The 24,803-nt window shown below is 33.7% G+C and overlaps 4 protein-coding genes across 4 annotated transcripts in view; 2 read left to right on the forward strand and 2 right to left on the reverse strand.

Moving 5' to 3' along the window:
- LOC125839825 (chitin elicitor receptor kinase 1-like) overlaps positions 1-24,803 on the forward strand; it is a 66,687-nt gene that overhangs the window by 2,238 nt on the left and 39,646 nt on the right. The window lies entirely within an intron of this gene.
- On the reverse strand, positions 630-5,866 carry LOC125839827 (serine/threonine protein phosphatase 2A 59 kDa regulatory subunit B' gamma isoform-like). The gene is made up of 2 exons (XM_049518828.1): positions 4,562-5,866; positions 630-1,306 (listed from the first exon to the last, which is right to left on the reverse strand). Exons 1-2 carry the CDS (start codon positions 5,828-5,830, stop codon positions 938-940), a joined length of 1,638 nt encoding a protein of 545 aa, XP_049374785.1. The 5' UTR covers positions 5,831-5,866; the 3' UTR covers positions 630-937.
- On the forward strand, positions 12,068-17,769 carry LOC125839831 (chromatin remodeling protein EBS-like). Its single transcript, XM_049518833.1, has 6 exons — positions 12,068-12,417; positions 12,894-13,236; positions 13,361-13,429; positions 14,210-14,348; positions 16,757-16,811; positions 17,145-17,769. Exons 1-5 carry the CDS (start codon positions 12,345-12,347, stop codon positions 16,781-16,783), a joined length of 651 nt encoding a protein of 216 aa, XP_049374790.1. The 5' UTR covers positions 12,068-12,344; the 3' UTR covers positions 16,784-16,811; positions 17,145-17,769.
- Positions 18,140-21,067, reverse strand: LOC125839829 (uncharacterized). The gene is made up of 5 exons (XM_049518830.1): positions 20,546-21,067; positions 19,208-19,329; positions 18,929-19,020; positions 18,450-18,536; positions 18,140-18,376 (listed from the first exon to the last, which is right to left on the reverse strand). Exons 1-5 carry the CDS (start codon positions 20,899-20,901, stop codon positions 18,269-18,271), a joined length of 765 nt encoding a protein of 254 aa, XP_049374787.1. The 5' UTR covers positions 20,902-21,067; the 3' UTR covers positions 18,140-18,268.

Consider the following 24,803-nt stretch of genomic DNA (forward strand, 5'->3'; position numbering starts at 1 on the left):
TCTCAGTAGGACTACTTTTTTGGATCTCTTGGTCTTTTGTAGTAGTCTCTTTCCCAGCGTTCAGTGCATCCTTTTCTTCTTGTTTCTTTTCCAATTTTCTACATCGATATAGAGTATGACCTTGATGAGTACAAAACAATAATTGGGTTACACCTTCATATTCTATTTTTTGGTCAGGGGTTTACAGAATTTCTTTGTCCAACAAAAATGTTATTTAGCCTAGGATTGGTAAGATCAATTTCAACTCGAACCTTGGCCATACTAGGTCTAGTCCTACCTTTCGTGGCTAAATCCATTGCTATCAGAGTACCTATAATCCACAAACATCAAAGCCCACACAGAGAGTGAGTTCCGCAGTGGAATTTGGAACTCTACCACAGTGACTATACTTCGATGACATAGCCAAAGAGTGGCCAGTGGGTGCTATTTCATCGAGCTAAACTAGCCGTGTGAGCCAGTTTGAGGTCCCAAATGTATAATCCACAAACATCAAATCATTATGTAAATACCAATCACCAAACTGATATTTCCATGAGTGATGGAGTAACTGATTACCTTCACAAGTTCCTGGAACAATCAGAGAAGAACCCATAGATGCTAATTGTTGAATTGCAAAAAGAGCATAAGAATACCAAAGTAATATTTCTTTTTTTGATAAATATAACCAAATAACTATTTATCTGAAATCCCAAGAGCCACTAGATCTGAGACCTTAAAACATTTATAATACAAAAGCAATGAGTCGAGCACCTGCCCCCTTCTCACAGCCCAAAAAGAGCATAAATGGAGAAAAATATAAGAGAAATTTGGTATCCACAAAAACCATTATCACCTTCATCATCTTGCTGCTAAGCTTAACACGCCATGGATATGGCCACCAAGTAACAAAATACAATTCTGGGGCCTTCATCTATGGTTCAACTACCCAAATTTGTCGTTAATTGGTGCTGCTGTCAATGACAACAGAGGAAGCAAGTCTTGAGATGAGCACAGCTTCATTACTCACAAAGTTGGATGCTGCTACATCTTCTAAGCGTTTCCAGGTCAATTCACGCCTCTCCTGCGCCTCCTTATCTTTTATATCATCTTCTTTGAATTTCTCTAAACACTCATCAAAAAGTGCTTGATCAGCATCTGAAAAGATCTTCCTTACGTTCAACGTCAGACTTTGAACAGCTTGGTTCCAATGACCACGGGTGTTTTTCTCCAAGAGTGGAAAAATTAAGGGTAAAATCACTTCACAATTCTGAACTATTAGATTTCTTATGTGATCGTTATTCCACAGGAACAGAGCACGTTCAGCTACCTGCCAGTTTATGGAAAATGGAGACATTCAAAAGTAGAATAGACTTAATATAGATAATGATTCCAGAAATAACAAGTAGACAATTTGTTTCCAACAGGAAAGATAGTTAAGGTTTATTATGAGGTTTCTTGCAAACAAGAAGTCAGTGTATGCATTTACCAGTTTCAAAAAAAAAATCAGTGTATTTGGACATTTCTCCAACATAAAATTAGGGTAACTTTGCAGGGGTGAACTTCATAAGTTATCATTCTGTTCACAAAGAATGCATGCTGCTTGATATTGTCCCTCCAGACTCCAGCAATTAACTTATGAGATAAAATCCATTAAGAATCAGACGTGGAATCAAACTTCGGGACAAATCAGGAAAATGGATAAATGGCATTGTTAAAAGGATTAGGACACCTAGTAGAACAATACAAATGGACCATGAGCAAAATATGAATGAGGCATAGCGGCAAAAGCATTTGACTAACAATTTATAAGATTTTTTAGATTGAACACTGGAAAAAGATAGGGAAGGCTAAAATATCCAAGCTAAGCTGTTCAGATCTTAATTCAAAGTGGTTTTTCTACAAGGTAAAATTTTATTGATGTAGTGGGGAAATTTCCAGGTAAATGAGGTTTTCTAAAATAGCCAAATCTATACCAAGGGGAGCTCATAGATGCCCCAAAAAGTAAGTATAAGCAAAAGGCATACCAAAGAGCTCTTCTATTTCTGTATGTCCATATGACCCACATAAGGGCCAAAGAGGCAAGGGGGTTGCACCCCAAGCTCTGCATCTCAACTTTAAAGTGTTTCAAGGTGATGAATCCTCCATTATGACAATGATTTCCAGCTCACATGTGGTAGTCGAGAAAATAGTTCTCATTGTCAAACAGTATAAATGACAAAAACAGTGTGAAACTGGCATCGCGATACTGTGTTCAATTCCTTTTCTTTTTTTTTGAGATAAAGGTAACTGCTGTGTTCAATTCCTTTGTTTGGCATTCTACAGAAAGAGAATGGAAGTGGGGTCTAGGAAGGGTAGAGTGTACGCAAATCTTACCCTACCTCAGAGGTAAAGAGGCTGCTTCCGGCAGACCCTCGGCACTTGTTCCAACCAGGTTTTAGAATCTTGTTTCCATTTTACTCACTCAAGCAATTCCACATACTGACTAGATTTGGCATTATTCATTTACTTCTTTTCTCTTTGGGATATCTTTCCTAGTTAACCAGAAGAGCATAAAGGTATTCCCTTTTCCTCTATAGCTGGAATGGTGTTCCACTTAGATTGACACTCTATCAACCTTAAATACTAGAGAACATCAGAATGGAACTGTGGAAACCCAACCAAGGATTTATAACACATAAATCGCAAAGGAGATAGGACTCTGACTGCATGTTGTTGCTATAGAACTCATAAATCACTAAAAGAAATAGTTTTATGGGAATAAAGAAAACACCAAATACTGCTTACTGTCCCCTTTTCCCACATAGATTTGACTCATCCACCCATGGGCCATGGCAAGCAATACTTTTACATTTCTCTTACTAGTTTGTGTTTAAAGTTATAACGCAAGCATCTTCATCAGCTTTCCTTCTATTTCTAAAAGGCTATACACCCTCTTTCTCATTTAATCTTACCTGCTTTCTTTCGTTCGTTCATTTCGAATTGGAAGTCTTACCTACCTTCTATTTTACTCCATCATAGCAAATTAACTTCTTTTATAAATGCCAAAATTAACATTTCCTATTATGGCAATACTCTACACAAAGTGGTAGCAATAATAGTAGTAGCGCAGCTACAGTACAGAAGTAGTAAATTGTTCTAGCTTCTGCCCATAATTGCACAGCTTCTCATCTCCAAGATGTGAAAAGTTGGTGAGCTGAACACTTCATGTGGCTTTAATCAAACTTCTTTGGTGATAACAAGGAAAAAGACATACACGCTGAAACTCAAGAAAGGAACTTGTGTCTTATGTTCTCAATACAGTAACCAGAGAATGACAAGGAAATTAAAACTTATATTCCGCTTCCAGTGAATGGCCATAACCGAGAATCATCCTTGTTCAATCTTTCCTGCCCATTGCTGGAAAACTAATGTTAAAGTAAAAATAAAAGCATGTAAATAGTGTCTATGGAAGCCATCCATCAACATATAATATGCCTAGGTTAATGGATATAGGCCTGATCCTTATCGGGAAAAAGTAACTAATTAATTTAAGTCTTAGCATCACAAATAGCTCCTGAATAATCTGTGTGTGTGTCTATACCTATGTGTGTGTGTGTGTGTGGGTTAACCTGTGTGTCTGTGTCTATTGGTACATAAGAGATCCCTAAACTCTGATAACCTGCTGAGGCAAGCAGTGAGAGCTTGAAGTGAGTGACCATTTCCTCTATACTTGGTCAATCTACAAATCTTTTAATATAGACTCTTCAGTAAACAAAGCTTGATAGGTAGACTGGTTAATCTCTGTTTCCAGCCACATATTTCTCAGCCAATTTGCTAATTTGGCTTGAGCTATATTTGATGTCCAACTGATTTACAACTGTAACTAACATTTTAACTCAGCCTAATTGTTTGAAGTCGAAACTACTCTTGTTGTGTATCTAATTAAACTGAAGTCAGCATCTCTTTCTGTCCTTCGCCTTTCATATGATTGACGATATATAGATATATCACTTGTCCAATCATAAGGAAAAGAAAATGCTTATTAACTAAAAAAATGGTGACATGCATCTTCAGCCAGTCAAAAGAAAGTAATAAAATCTTTTTAGACCAAAAAAGAATACTCGAACAACAATAAACATACACCAGTATTTCAACTTTTTATGTTTCGCAGCAACCAGATATGTTCAGTACACCAAATGGAATACCCCGTCATTTCTTCTGTAATATCTTTCAGAATTAAGCTGCAGTGAAATTATAGTTTCATCCATGCAGATACTGAAGATATGTATCGTTCATGGCATAGACCAATCTCAATATCCAACAGCAAATTTGTCATTGGATCAGCTTATTCTAATAAATAAAATGAAGAGATAAGTCATCATCCTCTCCTCCAAATATTTACTGAACCCAAACTCCAATCTGAGAATTTGTAAAGCACAGGAAACCCAAAAGAGGTCTTTATCTAATGAAGCATCAAACTTGAAAGATAGTTTGAGCTTCAAATTGCCAAAAAGATGGAAGGTAGAAACAGGGAGCAACCAAATATAAACTGAGAAGTTCGAGCTAGCAAAAGATGGGAATCAACAGAATCAGAATATGATACCTGAAAATGAGAGCTGTTGAGACAACGACCAATCTGACGGAACAAAGGGACCATGCACCGTTGAAACTCTGCAGCTTGGGTAGCTTCCAGAACCTCCTCCAACTCACCAAGAAACATGACCTCCTTGCCACTATTGGTGACTGGCCAGTACTTCAGAAGTCCTCTGATCACAATGTCTGACAACTTAAAGTCTTTCTCCACAAACTGTGTGATGCAATACATGAGTTGGTGGTGGTACATGGCTACGCATTTAGGTTTGTGAAGGGGAATCAATGCACGGACAAGAAAAAGCTTGTGCTCTTCCTTTAAAGGCAGAGCAAATCCATTGATTATACTGCCCAAGATCTCCAGCAATTCTGCAATTCCATTGTGCTTCTCAGTCTCAAAGATAAAACGGTAAAATATATTATTTATGGCTTTCCTGATAAATGGCCTATGCACCATGAACTTCCCATATACACGATGAAGAATTGTTTTCAAGTACTCGCGCTCCCGTTGGTCCTCTGAATCAAACAGTTCAAGCAATCTCAAGACAAAAGAGTGGTCAACGTATCTTTTTGCAAGCTTAGCATCCGTCTCTGATGAAGCCACAAATCGCAAAAGAAGCTCATAAACAACCTGAAGGTGAGGCCACGAGGGTTCCATCGTGGGCTCATCCTCTTCTGGATCAAACATATCTAGTAGCCCGTTGTCATGATTAAACGAGGGTAATGTCCTAAACAAATTGGCAGCAACCATTTTCGTTAATTCTTGCATTGTGACTTCATTAAACTTGGAACTCACAGCTGAAATATAATCAACTAATTCAAGCAATGTCTGCCTCTTGACATCCTTCTCCTTCAGATTCTTCGTCGGGTCGCTAAAATCAAACAGCACACAACACATTTGTAGCTTCCTAATCAAAAGATTTTGCTTTTCTGAGCTTGGGGCTTCTCGAACACTTGGTAGAACCTCATAAGATAAAACAGAGTTTGTAACAGAGGGTCCCACCTGTCCATTAACCCGAACTGATTTTTTTCCTTGATTCGGCTTCACCGGGACATGATTCCCATTACTAGTGATCTCATACATACCGGAACTTGTTGAATTTAATGTTTTCCCCACATTTCCTGAACCCTTTGAGTTATTACTACTATCAGTAACACTATAACTGTTGGAATTAAAGTTCACCGATGAGAATGGTGAAACTTCATTTTGACTTGAGTCGTTAGGAGATGATGATGATTTTGACGGCTTCCTAGGAAGCTTCCCCAAAATCTGTTTAATCATGTCCACAACCCCCACCCAACCCAACCCAACGCTATCCCACACTAGAACTACACAAAATGTAGGGGATATACACTGCTAAAATTACAACCCTATACGAAAGTAATCCTATAAATTGAAACAAACCACAAGCTTAACAAGCCATACCTTGATGAATTAGCGAGAAATTCAAAGCAGTTATCGAAATGGCTCGAATTTCCAGTCCGGAATTTGAACATACATCCTGGCCGAAATATTTACCGCCGGTAGGGTTTGCGATCGGCGAAATGAAGAAAACTAGAAAATGGATTTTGCCAAGGAATTTGAATTTGGAAAACCCTAGAATTTTGAACTGGAGAGTGATAAGGGAAATGATGGAATAAAATTTATTTTAATTCTTTTTATAGAGGGGGGAAATTTATATGGCGTTAAAAGCAATAGTGCACGAACACAACATAGGGCCCACATACCCGACCTGTGTTTTTGGTAAACACACATTGTTCGAACCTGTCATCTCATAGTATTTCAAATAATTCAAATTAAAAAGTTTTCACGTCATGAAGTAGTGATAAAGAACACGCAGTTAACCTATGATTATAAGTAGAAGCATTGACCAAAATAAGCTATTTTAAAAACCAATTCACCAAACTAATACGCTTTTTAAATTTTTTACAAAAGTAGTATAAACGTACTTCATGGTAACGTTTTAGGTTATTTTTATTTTAAAAATTCAATGGACAAAAACTGACGGAGCTGACGACGTTAAATGAATAAACGTTACTGTGAGTAACGTTTTAGGTGTAAAACGTTACTCACAATAACGTTTATTGAGAACCCAATCACGTCAACCCTGAATCAAATCCTGCAAATTTAAAACGTTACTCACAGTAACGTTTTAAGTGTAAAACGTTACTCACAGTAACGTTTTAGGTGTAAAACGTTACTATTTTACTAAGAATCCAATCACAGGTCTTCGACTCCTGCAAATTTAGAATAAATCCTGTAAATTTAGCTATAAAATGTTACTCATATTATGTTAAGTTCTTACTATAGCTTTAAAATTATTTTTCTAATTTATTAATTTTATTTTAAACAATCTCTTAATAATATGATAAACTTAACTTATTTAATTCATACCTGATGAAGTTTTGTGAATATTATTTTAACAATGGGCAACACAAGTAAAAGTTTTGTTGAATATTGTTCGAATATGCAAACATTTCTTACAACAACATTTATTTTATAATCACATGTGGTCAGTTTAAAAAATGGAGGAATATGACTTTAACAGAGTGTTGTAACTGACAGTCACGTTTTTGAGGTAAAACGTTACTCATAGTAACGTTGTATAGCTAAATTTGCAGGATTTATTCTAAATTTGTAAGAGTCGAAGACCCGTGATTGGATTCTTAGAAAAACAGTAACGTTTTACTCCTAAAACGTTACTCACAACGTTACTGTGAGTAACGTTTTAGGTGTAAAACGTTACTATGAGTAACGTTTTAGGTGTAAAACGTTACTATGAGTAACGTTTTAGGTGTAAAACGTTACTATGAGTAACGTTTTAAATTTGCAGGATTTGATTCTGCATTTGCAGGTTGACGTGATTGGATTCTCAATAAACGTTATCGTGAGTAACGTTTTACACCTAAAACGTTACTCACAGTAACGTTTATTCATTTAACATCGTCAGTTCCGTCAATTTTTGTCCGTTGAATTTTTAAAATAAAAATAACCTAAAACGTTACCATGAAGTACGTTTATACTACTTTTGTAAAAAATTTAAATAGCGTATTAGTTTGGTGAATTGGTTTTTAAAATAGCTTATTTTGGTCAAAACTCCGAACTGACGATGTTAAATGAATAAACGTTACTGTGAGTAACGTTTTAGGTGTAAAACGTTACTCACGATAACGTTTATTGAGAATCCAATCACGTCAACCTGCAAATGCAGAATCAAATCCTGCAAATTTAAAACGTTACTCATAGTAACGTTTTACACCTAAAACGTTACTCACAGTAACGTTGTGAGTAACGTTTTAGGAGTAAAACGTTACTGTTTTTCTAAGAATCCAATCACGGGTCTTCGACTCTTACAAATTTAGAATAAATCCTGCAAATTTAGCTATAAAACGTTACTATGAGTAACGTTTTACCTCAAAAACGTGACTGTCAGTTACAACACTCTGTTAAAGTCATATTCCTCCATTTTTTAAACTGACCACATGTGATTATAAAATAAATGTTGTTGTAAGAAATGTTTGCATATTCGAACAATATTCAACAAAACTTTTACTTGTGTTGCCCATTGTTAAAATAATATTCACAAAACTTCATCAGGTATGAATTAAATAAGTTAAGTTTATCATATTATTAAGAGATTGTTTAAAATAAAATTAATAAATTAGAAAAATAATTTTAAAGCTATAGTAAGAACTTAACATAATATGAGTAACATTTTATAGCTAAATTTACAGGATTTATTCTAAATTTGCAGGAGTCGAAGACCTGTGATTGGATTCTTAGTAAAATAGTAACGTTTTACACCTAAAACGTTACTGTGAGTAACGCTTTACACCTAAAACGTTACTGTGAGTAACGCTTTACACTTAAAACGTTACTGTGAGTAACGTTTTACACTTAAAACGTTACTGTGAGTAACGTTTTAAATTTGCAGGATTTGATTCAGGGTTGACGTGATTGGGTTCTCAATAAACGTTATTGTGAGTAACGTTTTACACCTAAAACGTTACTCACAGTAACGTTTATTCATTTAACGTCGTCAGCTCCGTCAGTTTTTGTCCATTGAATTTTTAAAATAAAAATAACCTAAAACGTTACCATGAAGTACGTTTATACTACTTTTGTAAAAAATTTAAAAAGCGTATTAGTTTGGTGAATTGGTTTTTAAAATAGCTTATTTTGGTCAATGCTTCTTATAAGTATTAACACGCCTATTACTATATATAAAAGCTATATCATTATGGAAAAATCTAAAATGTCAGATATCCTCAAATATTAGTTACATTTTAAAGGGTTATTTCCTATTTAATATTTCAGTCATTGTCAATGAGTTTGACAAAATTTATATGATATTTCATTCTTGTCGTAATTTAAATTACTTTTCAAATTGTTAACGCTTTAACTATCATGACTTTTTCAACAAAATGAATTAGACTACCATAGATATGAAGTACATGACCATTATCTTTCAAAGCCACCATCACACTAATCATTTTTTTCAAACTTGCATAAATATAAAAGTGTTTTACATTTATTATACCTAGTTATTTTCAAAAGTGTCAAACGGGTGGTAAAAATTATGGATTAAATTAAGATAAAGTGTACAGATATTTAATTTTGAGGCTTACATTAAATTTATTTTTGATGTTAAACGAAAATTTAAGTTTATTTGTGTCAAGCATAACTTTATATGTACACGAAGTTAAAAAAGTCTATCTAACTTGGGACATTTTGTGTGAAGTATGCTAAAGGCCTCAAAGATGAGTCAGTTGGATTATGAATTTCACCAACATTTTACAAGCATATGCATAGTATATAAATACCATATATTCTACTATAAGATAGTGAGTTTGTTTTCTAAGTTATCACACTACATGCTCATTTTTTAAAAGCTTCTGTATTAATCAATATTTATTTTTATAATATATTAAATCAAAAGTTCATTCAGATCAATAACAATTTTGAGTGTCAATCATATACGTCCAGTGTAAATGTGATTTTTGACAAATTACATATTGTAAAAATAAGTTTAGCAAATATAGAAGGATTTGAGTTGAACTGCATTAAGCTTAACTTATTATTTGCTTTTGCTATATATTTGACCAAACTGATTTTAGAGTAATGGGCTAAATTTTTCATTGAACTAAGCAATGAAGTGTTTTTATTTTTACAAAACGTATTAAGTATCGCTTTACACATTCTACTATCTCTGAATATTTTAATATAAGTTTGTTCTATTATGAGCACAAATCTCATAAATCAATAAAGAGATTAGTGGGCAGACCTAGACCAATTTGGAAGACTTGTAATGATTATGTTTTTACAAAACGTATTAAATATCGCCTTACTCATTCTATTATCTATGAATATTTTAATATAAATTTGTTCTTTTAGATTTTTTTTATAAAAAGATTTTCATAAATTATATATATTAATATATTTTAGTGAAAGTGATTGTTACACAACTGCTCCATTGAGTGAATAAATCCTATGATATATGTTTCGTATAATCATATTACTATGATTGCCACTCATAAAAATTATCTAATTATAATATGTGAGTAAAGTGAGAATATTGAAATTTTATCCATTTTTATGAGACTCTAGTATGACCTACATAGTAGGTCATATATTAATTACTATGTCTCCTAATTGAATAAAAATTTATGTAATATTACATGATAATGCAAATATATCCAATAGTTTTCTTGGTGGAGGAAAATAATTCATTAGTAGTTCTTAGGATAATCATAATTTATAAAGAAAACTCAGGGTTAAAGGAATTTATTTAAGAATTCCTAACTTATTGATATGAACACTTGTGATTTTATTAGTCTGTCTAGTGCCTCAATTGGTTATAGACATATAACTCTAGGACTTTTATCACTTTTTTTTTTATGTTTACAAGTCCGTGCTTGATAGTGTGTATTATTTTCTATGACACTTGATCAACTATTGCTATAGCTACACTTATGATTAAAAATTTCTTATGTTAGACTTTATATATGTGTTGAATTTTAACATTGTCACCTTCACTGTGTAGCTAAAATTTATAATTCGAATTTTAACAATTCAACACTCAAAAGTTACTCAAAATAAAATTTAAATTTAAAACATGAATTTTATATATAAACTTCAATCATTAACTTGTCAAAATAACAACAAATCTAACAAATTTATTTTGCAAAACTGATAATTTTTCATTGTTTTCATTATCCATTTAATTTGGACTCACTTCTTATATTTCAAATTCAAGACCCACTTCTTCAAAATATTTTATTTTAAATACAATAACTCATCAAACTCATCTCAATGACTCTATATAATAATTATATAGACTAACCTTACTGTCATGTTTATCTTATGTTTAGTCCATGAATTTTTAATTGTCTTCTTTTTAAAAATTTAAAGTAACCTTTGAAAATGGAAACTTAAATTTATAGGAGGTCTACAAATATCATTTTAAAGACGATCCTATATTTTATATGTTACATGTTTTACAATACTATTGATAGAAATAAAACTTCTATGTAAACGCTCTTTTTTTCTCTTCTAACATATATAATATATTTGAAAGAGAGAGAATTAATTATAATATAATTTGAAATAAATGACCAAACTATAAATTTAGTAGGATTATCTCTACGATCGACTTCTTTCATAGTGAATAATAATTTGTACTAATGTCATCAAGAAAGTTAATTTTTTAAGTTAAAGGAAAAAGTTTTTTAACATAGTTATCATATTATAAATTTAGTAGCATTACACCTATGTTCGTCTTGCCCATTGACCGAAAATGTTGCTCGAGTGATAAACACATGTATATATAAAAAACTTTCAACTTAATTAAAAAATATTTGAATGCACCTTTGAGTGATTAAGATGTCGTCTTTAATATCTAGACACTTAATAATTAAGATTCTTTATTTTTTTTAACATAATAATAAAAAATTAAAATATGTATGTTCGTTAGTAATGGTAGAGATAGTAATGGTATTGGTGTTAGTGTCTACTGGCAAATAATAATTATGATAGTAGTTGAGATAGTAAATGTGGTTGATGTTGTAGTGACTGACGTGATGATGACAAAGTTGGTTGACTAATGTGTGGTGGTTGTTGATTTGTTGATGGTAATCGCCGACAATGCTAGTTGTGATGATGAAAATGATTAACAGTAGAATTTAGTTGTAGTAGTGGTGGTAGTAGATAGTGGTGGGTGGAGGTATGAACGACAGTAATAGAGATGACAATTGATATAATTATAATAATGAAGGTGATAAATATTATAACGATTGACAATATAATTAATAATGATGATAATTGTCGATACAAATTGTGATAATATAAGTGATTTATGGTGATTAACAATGATGATGATATAAAATAATAATGGGTAATAATTAGAGATAGTCATATAGTGACGGTAAATATTATCTCAACAAAAGTAAATAAGTTGTGAAGTGATAATAGGGGTAAAATTTTATAAGCTCCCCCCCTATTGCTCTACTCTCAGTCCCCCATTTTCCAGCAACTAGGGTTTTTTCCCCTCTTCTTTTACTGAGGGAGTTAGAGTTGTCCGATTCTTACCCATTTCCAGTTTTTACTGTTGTCATCACCACATGGTTTTTATTGTACATTTTCTTAAAAGAAGTGCAGACAAAAAAGATTGAGTCTTTCTTGTAAACCAATAGAAATTTCTGGAGGTTTTTCCATTCTTGAAGATTGAGTCTTTCTTGTGAACCAATAGAAATTTCTGGGTTTTTTTACCATTCTTGAAGACTGAGTTTAAAGATTGATGGCTAAGACTAAACCTGGAAAGAAAGACCTTGATTCTTACAGTATCAAGGGCACCAACAAAGTTGTTAGACGTAATATAACTCTTTTTGCTCCTATGATTGTACTTGTGTTTATTTCATTTCCTTATTTGATCAATTTTGGTTTTGGTAATTATTTTGTTGTGTGTTAGTAGGATAAAGATGGTATTTTTTTTATGTTACTAGCTATTTACTTGGCTCATTGAAGTAGTACTCTTTTTTTCCTTCTATGATTTGTATTATTGGTTGTCTACTAGAGTACCATCTTTTGTATAGCTCATTGGGTTTTGTCTTCCTAAATTATTTGGTTATTCTTTAACTTTTGCTTTAATGTTTCCACAATTAGTGTGTAGATGTCCTAATTCACTCCAACAATAAAAAAAGAAAGTATTTTTGTATTGTGGTTCTAAAGGACACTGCTGAGATTTGGGGTGTTATCTTCTCTTTGCTATCAGCATTTGAGTTGTTTAAGTTTTGAATTGTTGGAGGTCACTAGACTGAAGAATATATTTTTGAATTTTCTTTCTCAGCTGATGATTGTGTATTGATGAGACCATCTGATTCTGATAAACCTCCATACGTGGCAAAAATAGAGAAGCTAGAGGCTGATCACCGGAATAATGTGAAGGTCAGAGTTAGATGGTATTACCGACCCGAGGAGTCTATTGGTGGTCGCAGACAGTTCCATGGGGCCAAAGAACTGTTCTTGTCAGATCACTTTGATGTGCAGAGTGCACACACCATTGAAGGGAAGTGCATAGTGCACTCTTTTAAGAACTACACCAAATTGGAGAATGTGGGCCCTGAGGATTACTTTTGCAGGTTCGAGTACAAAGCTGCCACAGGGGGGTTTACTCCTGACCGTGTAGCTGTGTGAGTTTCTAATAGCTTTGCTGCTTAACTTGAAGCTTCTTCGTCCTTTTCTCAGTGGAAGTTGAAAGTTACGTTTGTAGTGTTTACTAAAACCTGGATACTTCGGGATGTTTTGATTTTGAAGGTATTGTAAGTGTGAGATGCCCTACAACCCTGATGATCTCATGGTACAATGTGAAGGATGCAAAGACTGGTATGCCTCCAAATGTCCTCAAATTCATCTTCTTTACGCATTAGCATGCCTTTTCTGCTTCTATGCATGGAAATTCACAAGTGTCGCTTCATTTAATGTTTTAGTTAAAAACAAATGGATATCTTCATATGTGTAATTACTTTCAGTTTAGATCAAGCGTGATGTAAGGACAAATTAATGTTCGGTCAACTTCAAAGGGCACAAAGCTTGAAAAGGCAACAATTGAATTGTGTCATGTTTCCCCCTTCTTTTTTTATCAGCCAAATGCAGCAAGTTTAATTAGTTCATCCATGCAGAGTTTATCTTCTGAAGTGGATTATTAAGTTGTCCTGCCTTTTAATTGTCCAATATCCACATTATATTACTATGTCAACCAGGGATAATAAAGGTTCATCTATGATTTTTAGTTATATGTCCAATTTCTTACATCCCATATCAAGCTATTGTCTCAACGTTGGTTGATAAACTAAGTTTCTTTAGAATTAAAACTGTGATGAGAACTGGAAACTTTTATTAGAAGTACAAAAGTACTTATCTTGGTATATAACTTAAGAAGGAAGAGCTTCATAAGTCTAAAGTATGCATTAGGAAGTGTAAAAATCTTCCTGTGTCTGTAATTGTCTCCATTGATTTTGGGTAAAATGGCTACACTCTTCAGCATCTTTTATTTAGGAAACCTGAGTCATGGAGTTTTTAGCTTAACCTAATTTTCTATATTACGATTATTTGATAACTGTATCTATAAAAAATCTTTTCATTTTGCCTGCAATTCTATTGCAGGTTCCATCCCTCTTGTATGGGCATGACCATTGATGAAGCAAAGAAATTAGAGCATTTCTTGTGTTCTGACTGTTCCTCAGAAGATGAAACCAAACGTCCTTTGAACTCATTTCATGTTTCACCACCTGATGAAGCAAAGGTAAAAACTCTGTACACTCACCTGGTAAACTTTTACATGATATTATTAGTAATATCTGCAAGTATTGTATCTCCAAGTTAGTCAACAGACTGTTGTTGTTTGTGATCGAAGGGTGACCTTTTTGCACTATGTTCTCATGTGTAGTCTGACATTTAGGATCATTATGGAAGGAGAAGGTCGCACTTCTGAAAGTGGTGCATGTTTAGTTTGGTTATATCTAATATATCAGATTCTAAGCATAAGGGAAGGAGAAAGACAGGCAAGTGGAAGGGAATCCCCAAAGTCATGATGTTACCTGCTCATCTAATGTAATCTAATGTACTGGACTACTGATATAATCAATAACTAATGACCAAGTTAAGCTTGTTTCAATCTGTCTCTGAGTTCCTCAAAGGAAGCATAAAAAAGTGCAAAGCATGGATGACCTGGGGATGGAGAATGTTGGAAGTTATAGGACTATAAGTCAGCTTGGAAAATATGATTTAAGTCCCTGCTGAACTGTATCTTTCTTCAGATACGGTCTTCATAATTACTTAGTGGGATAACTTGAATTACTCACTCTTACATTGGCTTCAGTCGAGTTTGGAACTACTTTCACTGGGAACAGATTACTTTAGTTGAGTAGAATCTCATTAGGTTAGAGTCTTTTTTACCAACATAAAGAAAACTAGCCGCTATAGGATCATTACCTATGTTGCTCAGACTTTTCAAAAATGTCAACGGGTGCATGTCGGATTCTCCAAAAGTAGTACTTTTTAAGAATCCGACACGGATGCGGCATTGAAACTGAAGAGTCTGCACAACTTAGATCATTAACATTCAATATAGAGGATTATCATAACTAGACCATTGCTCAGCTGGCCGTGAACCTACCTCAATCCTTCTTTATCCAAGCTTGTGACTGAAAATGCTCACATTATAAAAGTTGCTTGTTACCCTTAGTATTTGGGTTTTTGTTATTAGTGTTAAGGTATTGGAGACACTTTTAATAAAGTGGGAATAAAGTTACTAATTTAGGAAAAAATGACATATTTGGAGCAATTCGAAAGCAAAAGTTTAACAGTTACATGTTTAATTAATCTGGGAGTATTCTGTAATTGTTGCGTTACTAACCATATGTCCACTGCTAAGGTGCGGGACTCTACTTCCTTACTTTAATATGATGTCGGGTCATTTGGTTTTCCATCAAACTCGTGAGTACTTTATCTGATTCTTTTAGAATGTGTGGGATAACATATTTGGAGATAGAAAGGGGTTCAGATAGCCTCTTGGGTTACCTTCCTTTTTGTCCTTTGAAGATGATGTAAATTATTGCGAAGGTCTTTATAAAAGAAACAACAAACTATTGTTGCTAAGGTTAAATCTCAAAGATGAATTCCTACATATTGTTCTACTCTTCTGTGCTGTCTAGAGCGTTGCATATTACTTTCATTTCTTAAACTTAAAATTTGCCTCACATAAAACTATGTAGGCTTTGATATTTTTTAGAAGGTAAGTAAACAATGTAGGCTTTTGTATAAGAGGAGCTAAGCAGAAATCCTATATTTGTTCTTAAGTGAAAGGACTACCCATTCTTTTACAGATGAATGGCATAAGGAAATTTGTATGTCAATAATTTTGGAGAAAAGTAATCATGATCACATGCAGAACACGTGGGCAAGACCCCTTTAACCCTGTTTGGCACAGAGAGTCGTGTACCAATGCTTGTCGAAGTTGGTTTGTCAAGATATTGTGTTTTGAGGTAATTGGTGTCGATTTTTTCTCTCTGCCATGGTCATTCATGCAAGAATTCAGTGGGGAGAAGAGTAGATTATGCAGCGACATTTTTGTAAGAAACGTGGGGGGTGGTTGTTAATATGAAAACTAAATGGTATGAATGTTTGATAAATTGACAGAACGGTTGGTAGTTGTGGTGATATGGGGGACTGAGAGTTAGAAGAAGTTGATATGGTTGAGGGGAGAGATAAGTTGGGCATGAGTGTCTGAATAGTCATATGTTGAGCTAATTATTGAAACTATCTTCTAATGCGTAGATAGGAGTTAAAAAAGGCCACATATGTATCCCTTCACATCTTTCTGTGTGTCATGAAGGGGATCACATTGTTTTATATTTGTAAACCGAGAAAATTCTCTATTTCCAGCTTTGAATATCGGTGGATAAAGGTGCCTCTCCACTGTATTTTTTGACTTAACAAAAAGAAAGGACCTTCTCCACTGTCGGCCTGAATTTGAGCTCGTGACCTGCAATGTACGTACCTTTATTGAACCAAAGCTGTGGGGGGTTCCTGAAGGGGATTGCTTCATGATACTGCTATCCTATTAATTTAAGCTCTCTTTTGTACTATTGACTGTAATTTATCTGTAACTGACAAGCATTTTAGCTAAACTGCCACTATTCCCGTTGCTAGGTGGAGCCAAAGCGCAGGAAGAGATAAATAGCTGACCTTGATGCAGTATGAGGAGGTACACATTTTCTTGCGTAGTAGCACTGGCATTGTTGTATGTGTTATCAAATTGTATAGCGCTGGGAGATCACTATCCTTTTGTAAAAGCCAGAAACCTTCTCTATTTACTGTAACAACTTGCTATTTATAAAAGTTTGTGCACTAGACTGGGTTGTGTCTACTGAATGCAATTTGTGTGGCCTCATGCATGAGTTATAACTAAATATTGCAGAGTCTACCAAAAGATGTATGTTAATTTATACAAATATTGGGAACATCGCAAATTTAGGTCCCTGTTTCTATTTTGATTTTATAACTCTCCTCTTCCTGTATCTTCCCCTGCCCCCGCTAGGTGCCTGTTTCTATATTGGATTACATGTGAAGCTGGATGTATGATGACAAGCCTGTAAGAGCTGATCAAGAATCATATTGATGAATAAGAACTTTGCCTCATCTCGAGTTGCAATATATCTGGTTAGGATCTCCTGATCAAGAATCATATTACAACAACATACCCAGTGTAATATCAAACCATGGGACAGGGAAAAAAGAACAGCTTTCTAGGTTCTGCCATTGTAGGGTCAAAAATCTCACAAGTACGCAGACCTTACCTCTTCCTTAAAAGGAAGAGAGGCCTGATCAAGAATCATATTACAACAACATACCCAGCGTAACCCCACAAGTACGCATACCTTACCTCTTCCTTAAGAGGAAGACAAACCTGATCGAGAATCATATTACAACAACATACCCAGTGTAATCCCAAAAGTACACAAACCTTATCTCTTCCTTAAAAGGAAGAAACACCTGATCAAGAATCATATTCGTAGTGTACTAATTCGCTTAAATTTTCCTGGGAACTCGTTGATCAATAGTGATCTTTTGATCGATGTCCCTTGCTACAATCCTTGTATGTGATTAATGGAAGATTGAGAAACTTCCGTTGCTGAAAATGAAGTTATTTCTGCTACTTGGGCGACTTTTTGCTTTTGAGTAATCGTGTTTTTGCTTTCACAATGCCATATAACTTTTGGTTTCCCAGATGATTTTGCTCTACGAATCTGAATTTTGATTCGTTGTAGAACCAAAGATGTCAATTATTGTAAACATGTGTATTCTAGTTACCTGTGCATCAAATGCAATCTGATACTACAATAGTATTACTACACCCAATCCAAAGCTAAAGCTAGTTTGGGTGACTATATGAATCTTTTTTATTCGTCTTAAAGAGTTGAAAAAATGAGGGGAAAGGTCAGTGATGAGTTTGTATTTATATTTAAAACTCACTATGTAACGTATAAATATAATTAATAACAGTGCTTATTATTATAAAAAGTGTATACTTAGAGCTTTATTTACACAGAAAATCTAAATACTGTAGGATACATAGCAAATACCAACTGCTGACAGGTTATATTATTCAAGATTACACAGGGAGAGAGAAGAAAACAAAATCTTCTGATGAAAGCATTGGTATTAGTTTGACGACTTGGCACCTAATATTTTGGAGAGCTCTTTTATTAAAGGCTTCTCTTTAAAGTCTTCATTTTTCTCTAAACGCCATTTTTTCGACTTCTCTTCAGCCTGAGAATAAAGGTTAACATTCATTAGATAGCGATAGAAGCAAACATTGAAGAATAGTTGAACATTTGCTTACCCAAATCCTTAAAGGACTCAGCTGCTCTTTGAATGTTTCCAATCTTGGCTGAACGATGTCCTTCCCTTTCGTCCGGATATCATCAGGCTGCCCAACATCAGAATCATCCACATATTACATAAACCAGAAGCATCGAAGATGGATCAACTAAACAACACATTCCATCTAACTAAAACTGTCTATAAACTAAAAATCAAACAAACTAAGCTCGACTAGAGCAGAAATGTAGTTATGTAGACGGCAAAATTCTCTTCCTCGTGTCCACCCACTAACCAAAAAATCATAAAATCACCATCCTCCATCGATATCAGGTACTCTTCCATCTCAAAAACAATGGCTTGAGGGTTACTCCCATATGTGATCTTACCTCATTGTGCCACCGACAGAATGTTTAACGGAAATTAAGTTAGGAGTACAGATACAAACATCCATGAGAATGTCCATAAGGAAATCAAAAGAGAAAGAGAGATTATGCTTACATTGTGCAACTCTAGCTTGGATGCTGCCAAGCCAAACGTCAAGGCGGAACCACCAAAGACAAGAGCAGTGGCAATAGCAAATGCCTTTGCAACTACATTGAACAGAACTATAAACAATAAGGATCCGAAAACAATATCACCTAAGATCAAGGGGTATATCTTGTTGTATGTAAATAGATGTAAATTTTCTCAGATTTACTACTTTCTGGAAATACTTCCAGATCAAGAATTTTACAATTCTAACAAAATGGACCCAAACATGTAAAGATTTTGTCTTACTTTGAGACATCCCCATAGTTGCAGCTTTAAGTTTTTCAGGATTAATAGGTGTGTATTTATCGCGACGCAAGTCATTTGCCGTTGAGGCTTGTACAGAGTTTTCTGTATCTGGCAACTGCCACCTGGAGAAGATATTACCAACGTGATCGTCAAAAGAAGATATATAATCAAGAAGATAGAGAGGTTTACTTCATACACGCTAACTATTGAATGCTGACGCAGTCAAAAGCACACTTTCATATTAGATACAATCCCACAATATTATCCCAACACAGAGAGAGTTAATATTGCATATACAGATTCACACAACTCCAATAACTACATTCATAATTCTATAAAACAGAAAGCCAAGCAGATTAATCTAAAAACCAACGAAGACTAAGAATTCATCACATTAACACGATGAAAATAATTTTAACTTTTTTTAAGTAACAAATAGAAGAGATTTCTTTTGTGACTCAGATGAACCTTTTAGCATGGAGCACAGGAATGAAATCTATGAAGCAGTCTCTGAGAAATAGAAAGTACTATCAGAGAGTAAAATCAGCAAAAAATTTACTTCCAAAGTTGGTCAGCCAAGAAAAGTTAAGCAAATATATTAGTTTCAATTGCCCAACTTATACATCTACCAACTGATCACCCTTCTATTACTCCAGGATTTTCAATTGAATTATCAAACATCTCGAAAAAGGGACTTCACTCGCACGAATTAGATCAACGAGAAAACTCAAAACAGAAACCTTCCCACTGAAACACTTACACCAGGCTAAATCGGTACCATAGTCCATACTCGCTCTTCATTGTCTAACAGTCTTAAGTCACATATCCACTGTCTAATAATACCTCTCCGGCACCCGAACTCCATAAGACAATCAACCCATTCAAAAAGCTGGTCATGTTATTAAATCCCTTTTTTTCATTTTCTGTAGGTGCATCAAAACTTAACCCCAACATACATAATTTCAATTTTTAATCACAGATTCGCCAAACTAAGAAATTTCCCTTCACCTCTTTCACTCCAAAGAACATGAAAAGTTTAGATAAGAAGAAAAAGATAAGCCAGTAACATTTCAAGATGTTCAAAAATAATAAATTTGCTAAACCCAACATCCAAAATTCTATCTTTTCAATCACAAATTTTAGCTAAAAGAACAACAAAACTCAGTACCCATTCTTCAGTTACGATACATAAACTAACCACCAAAGACTAAGAAAAATTAGCTAAACCCAACATCCAAAATTCAATCATAAGTCGGCTAAAAGTAGGTATAAACAACAAAAAGAAACAAGAGAAAACTTAGTACCCTTTCATGAGTGAAAAAAGAGCAGAAAAGTTACCTTTTAGGTCCAAAGGTGACTTGTGGAAGAGAAACATAAGCTCTGAGAGGATTAAGAGCATCTGGAGATACAGAATTTGTCCTATTGGGGTCAGTAGGGAGAACCCATTTGGAAGTATTAGATAGTGAGGAATCTGCAGAGGAAGGAGAATGGAAAATCTTGGAAGGTAAAGAATGTCGAAGAATCTCAGGAAGAACATCAGGAGAAGATGATTCTTGATTTACAGAACTGGAATTGGAAGGAGAAGAAGTTGGGTTTTTGTTGATCTTTTGGGCAAAACGGGTAACGGCCTGTTTGGATTCTTCAAAGAAAAAAGCTCCTTCTTTTCCTGCTAATCTTCCTGCTAGAAAACTCATTCTTCTTTATCGAATAGGATTTTGGTTTAGTTGAATTTGGTACTGGGAAATTTGAATCTTTCAAGGTTATATATATACCATAACATTTTTTTTAATAAATATACTGTTACCTCTATTTCCCTTACTTACACACTAGATAAAACTTTAAACAAAAAAATTAATGATGATGAGGCAGAAATATTATTATTATTATTTTATAGATAGAAGAAATTTGACCAGTATTTTCAAAAATGTTTTTTTGTTGCGAGTTTCGGGGCGGGGCGTACCAAAAATGCTCCGTGCGCAAATTGAAGACATAGATTCATAGGGTGTAAGTTTAGAATTTGGGGCGTAAGCTCCAAATGTAAAAACGTAAGCCCTACGCCAAGGACGTTTTTTTTTTTTTGAGCTATTTTTGCTTTAAATCATGTTCTTTATTATTGGTGTAATGATATTTCTCAAATAGTAATTGTAATACTTTTTTTCTTCATTATTGATTATTAATACTTTCCTCAAATAAAAATCATAATATTTTTTCTATATATTATAGGCTATTTATTAAAATTTATTTGTAAAATTACTTTTGCTTATTTTCTTACTAATAAAATTATAAAAATGAATATAAATGAGATTACTCTCCGTAGATTCATAAGCCTTACGCCTCGTATCTCGGGACTTACATTTCACCCCATACAACATAAAACATCTTGCCTTACGTCCTTGCCTTTTAAAACACACTTTGAAAAACAACATATTTTATAAAATCTTGTCAAACAAGATAAATAAAACTAATAATTAGTGTAAGGAGAAGATTAATAATATAATAACATTGTCAACATTTACTAGTAGAGCGGCTTGCAAGAATAGAGGCTAGTAAACAGTAATTAGGTCGAATTAACTTGAGGAACAAGAAAATGTTTCAGCCCCATTTACAATGCTAATCGAAAAATGAAAATTTATCAATATGTATAATTCGATCAAATTTATTTATAATATAGTTCATATTACATATAATTGATTTTAGAAAGAATCATTTCCTATTAAGTGTATTTTCATTTTAAGAACTCAACATTTACTCTGAGTTACTCCTTATAGCTCATGGAATTGAATTATGAGCTTAACTAATTAGAGCCGATTTTTCATATGATTACTCAATTTGATAAAATTATTTAATAAAGTCACTTATTATTTTTGTTCAAATAAAGTAACTCAAATTTATGCATTTGTTTTACAAAGTAAATAAAATTATTAGAAGCCACTTTAAAGTGAGAGAAAGGGCTAAAATATTCCCTGAAGTTTGAACTTTGATTAAAATAGTCCTTATTCTTCGATATTGAATAATTATAGCCCTTCAACTATTTTTCACCTTTTTTTTTACTTCATAAATTAGATTCTTTTGTTCTATTGATAAGTCCATAATATAGATTATACAAAGATAATCATAATATGTAAAAAGTTAAAAAGATAGAAAGAGTGTTAGTTTAGAGGCAAAATAGGTACAATTTTTTAAAAGGGAAAATTGTGTATAATAGCAAACTATTAATTCAAATTAAATTCTATAAATATAGTTTGATTTAATTGTACCTCATAGCAAACTGTTGTTATTTCACCTCTCTCCTATTGAATCTCGCTCGCCACTCTCGTTCTCTCCCTCCCCTCTCTCGTTTTTTTTACAAACACAAGTGTATAAAGTGCGTTTGTGTTTGTATAAAGCGAGAGAAAATTGTATATATACATATATTTTCGTTCTCCTCTCTCCCCTCTCCCAGATCTCGCTCTCTCACTCGCCTCTCTCACTTTATACAAAAACGCAAATTGTATAAAATGCGTTTGTGTTTGTATAAAACGAGAGAAAATTGTATATATACATATATTTTCGTTCCCCTCTCTCCCCTCTCCCAGATCTCGCTCGCCATTCTCACAGATCTCACTCTCTCACTCGCCTCTCTCACTTTATACAAAAATGCAAATGTATAAAATGCGTGAAAATTGTATATATACATATATTTTCGTTCCCCTCTCTCCCCTTTCCCAGATCTCGCTCGCTCACTCGTCTCTCTCACTTTATACAATTGATCTTTTTGTATATGTATACCAAAGCAGATTATACATCTGCTTTTTTTTGTATATGTATAGCGCAATATACATATTTATGTTTGCTATGGAGCACAATTATGCAAACTTTGCTATAGCATACAAATATGAATTTTGTGTGTGCTATATGTGAAAGTTGCTCTTTTAAAAATGAGATAAAACAAAAGAATATCTATTGTTTAAATTGGAATAAATATTTAATTTTAAGAGCAAAGTTAGAGGGAAAAATGATTTTCACTCAAATAATATTACAAGACTGACAAATATAATACTTGAACTTTAACAATTTTTATTACAATGATGAAATCTCCTCGCTTTATGTGACGTGGAATGATTTATAATTTTATTGGATAAGGCATAAGAACCCCCTAAACTATGATCGAAATCTTAGAGACACACTCTAACTAAACTAAGGTCTTATTACCCCCTCTCCCCCCGAACTAAATTTTTTTTTAAAAATTTTGTACACCTTTTGGCTTATCGCTTACGTGGTACACTCCGTGACTCCATGCAATTGAGGCACGTGAGAGATATTTGGATGCCAAGTAAGCTAAAAAGAGGTATAAAATTACAAAAGAAATGGGTTCAAGGGGGTAATAGGACTTTTGTTTAGTTAATGTGTGTCTCTGAGATTTCGGTCATAGTCTAGGGGGTAATTGTACCTTATCCCTAATTCTATATTAGGAAAAATTGTTAAAGAGAAAACACATAAAAATTTCTTAACTTGGCTCGATAACTTACTTTAGCACTTAAACTACACGAGTGTTCAAATACCCCCTTAACATCTTTGAAGTGAATTTTTTTCAACCCTCCGAACACCGGCCAGTTGAAGGCTGAGTGTTGTTAGGCACACATGTTTTCATTTGTTCACGTCGCTAAGTGTTTAAAGAAATAATTTACATGTTATATATAACTCATTCGTTCCTAAAAAAAAACCCGACCCATTTCTAAACAAATATTCCTAAATCTCAAATCCCATTGTCATTCTAAAACTAAACCTAGCTAATTTGACTTTATTGTGAAGGGATCTTCAACGCATATTGTGAAGGGATATTCTTTTCAAATTTATGGTGTTTTCCGACGAAAACAAAGTTACCATGTTAGTAATTTGCGTTTGGATGGTTGTAGCATTTGATTAAGTTTAGGGTTTTGCCTAAAGTTTGAATTTTACCTTTTCTCGAAGAACAATTATTCCTTTAAAGATTCAACTTTTAGGTTTGAAGAGCCAAGATTTGAGATGAATCCAAAAAAAAATAAAAAATTAAGGGTGTGTTTGGTATGAAGGAAAATGTTTTCCTAGAAAATGGTTTTATTGAAAAACAAGTAGATTTTTGACTTATTTTTTCATGTTTGGTTGGTGAGTATAAAATATTTTTCGGAAAAGATTTTTTGGTGTTTTATTTAAGAATGAAAAATTATTTTGAGAAAATATCTTTTATTTTTATTAGAGAGTAGAAAATAATTTTTGAATTGAAATTGAAAATATATTTTAAAAATAAACTTAATTTTTTTGGGGGGAGGGTGGGGGTGGGGGTGGTGTGGAAGGGGGGTAGGGGTGAGATGGGGTAAAAAAAATAAAATTTTGAAATTGAAAATATTTTTTAAAAACAAACTTAAATTATTTTTTTTGAGGGGGCAATGGGCCGATGGGGGAGGGGGGGTCGCGGGTAGGGGTGGGGTGAAAAATAAAATTTTGAAATTGAAAATATTTTTTAAAAACAAACTTAAATTATTTTTTTTGAGGGGGCAATGGGCCGATGGGGGAGGGGGGGTCGCGGGTAGGGGTGGGGTGAAAAAATAAATTTGAAATTGAAAATATTTTTTAAAAA

This window comes from Solanum verrucosum, unplaced genomic scaffold, assembly GCF_900185275.1.
Source record: "Solanum verrucosum unplaced genomic scaffold, falcon-dt-bn FXZP01000175.1, whole genome shotgun sequence".
Lineage (NCBI taxonomy): Eukaryota > Viridiplantae > Streptophyta > Magnoliopsida > Solanales > Solanaceae > Solanum > Solanum verrucosum.

Bases quoted from the DNA above. Each gene is read 5' to 3' on its own strand.
- LOC125839827 (XM_049518828.1), bottom strand. From the start codon at position 5,830: ATGATTAAACAGATTTTGGGGAAGCTTCCTAGGAAGCCGTCAAAATCA. The intron at 1,307-4,561 runs GTATCATATTCT...ATAAACTGGCAG, and splicing joins TCAACAGCTCTCATTTTCAG to GTAGCTGAACGTGCTCTGTT.
- LOC125839829 (XM_049518830.1), bottom strand. From the start codon at position 20,901: ATGAGTTTTCTAGCAGGAAGATTAGCAGGAAAAGAAGGAGCTTTTTTC. The intron at 19,330-20,545 runs GTAACTTTTCTG...TATCTTCTCCAG, and splicing joins GTCACCTTTGGACCTAAAAG to GTGGCAGTTGCCAGATACAG. The intron at 18,377-18,449 runs GTAAGCAAATGT...CTTTATTCTCAG, and splicing joins TGAGTCCTTTAAGGATTTGG to GCTGAAGAGAAGTCGAAAAA.
- LOC125839831 (XM_049518833.1), top strand. From the start codon at position 12,345: ATGGCTAAGACTAAACCTGGAAAGAAAGACCTTGATTCTTACAGTATC. The intron at 12,418-12,893 runs GTAATATAACTC...TTTCTTTCTCAG, and splicing joins CACCAACAAAGTTGTTAGAC to CTGATGATTGTGTATTGATG. The intron at 14,349-16,756 runs GTAAAAACTCTG...TCCCGTTGCTAG, and splicing joins CACCACCTGATGAAGCAAAG to GTGGAGCCAAAGCGCAGGAA.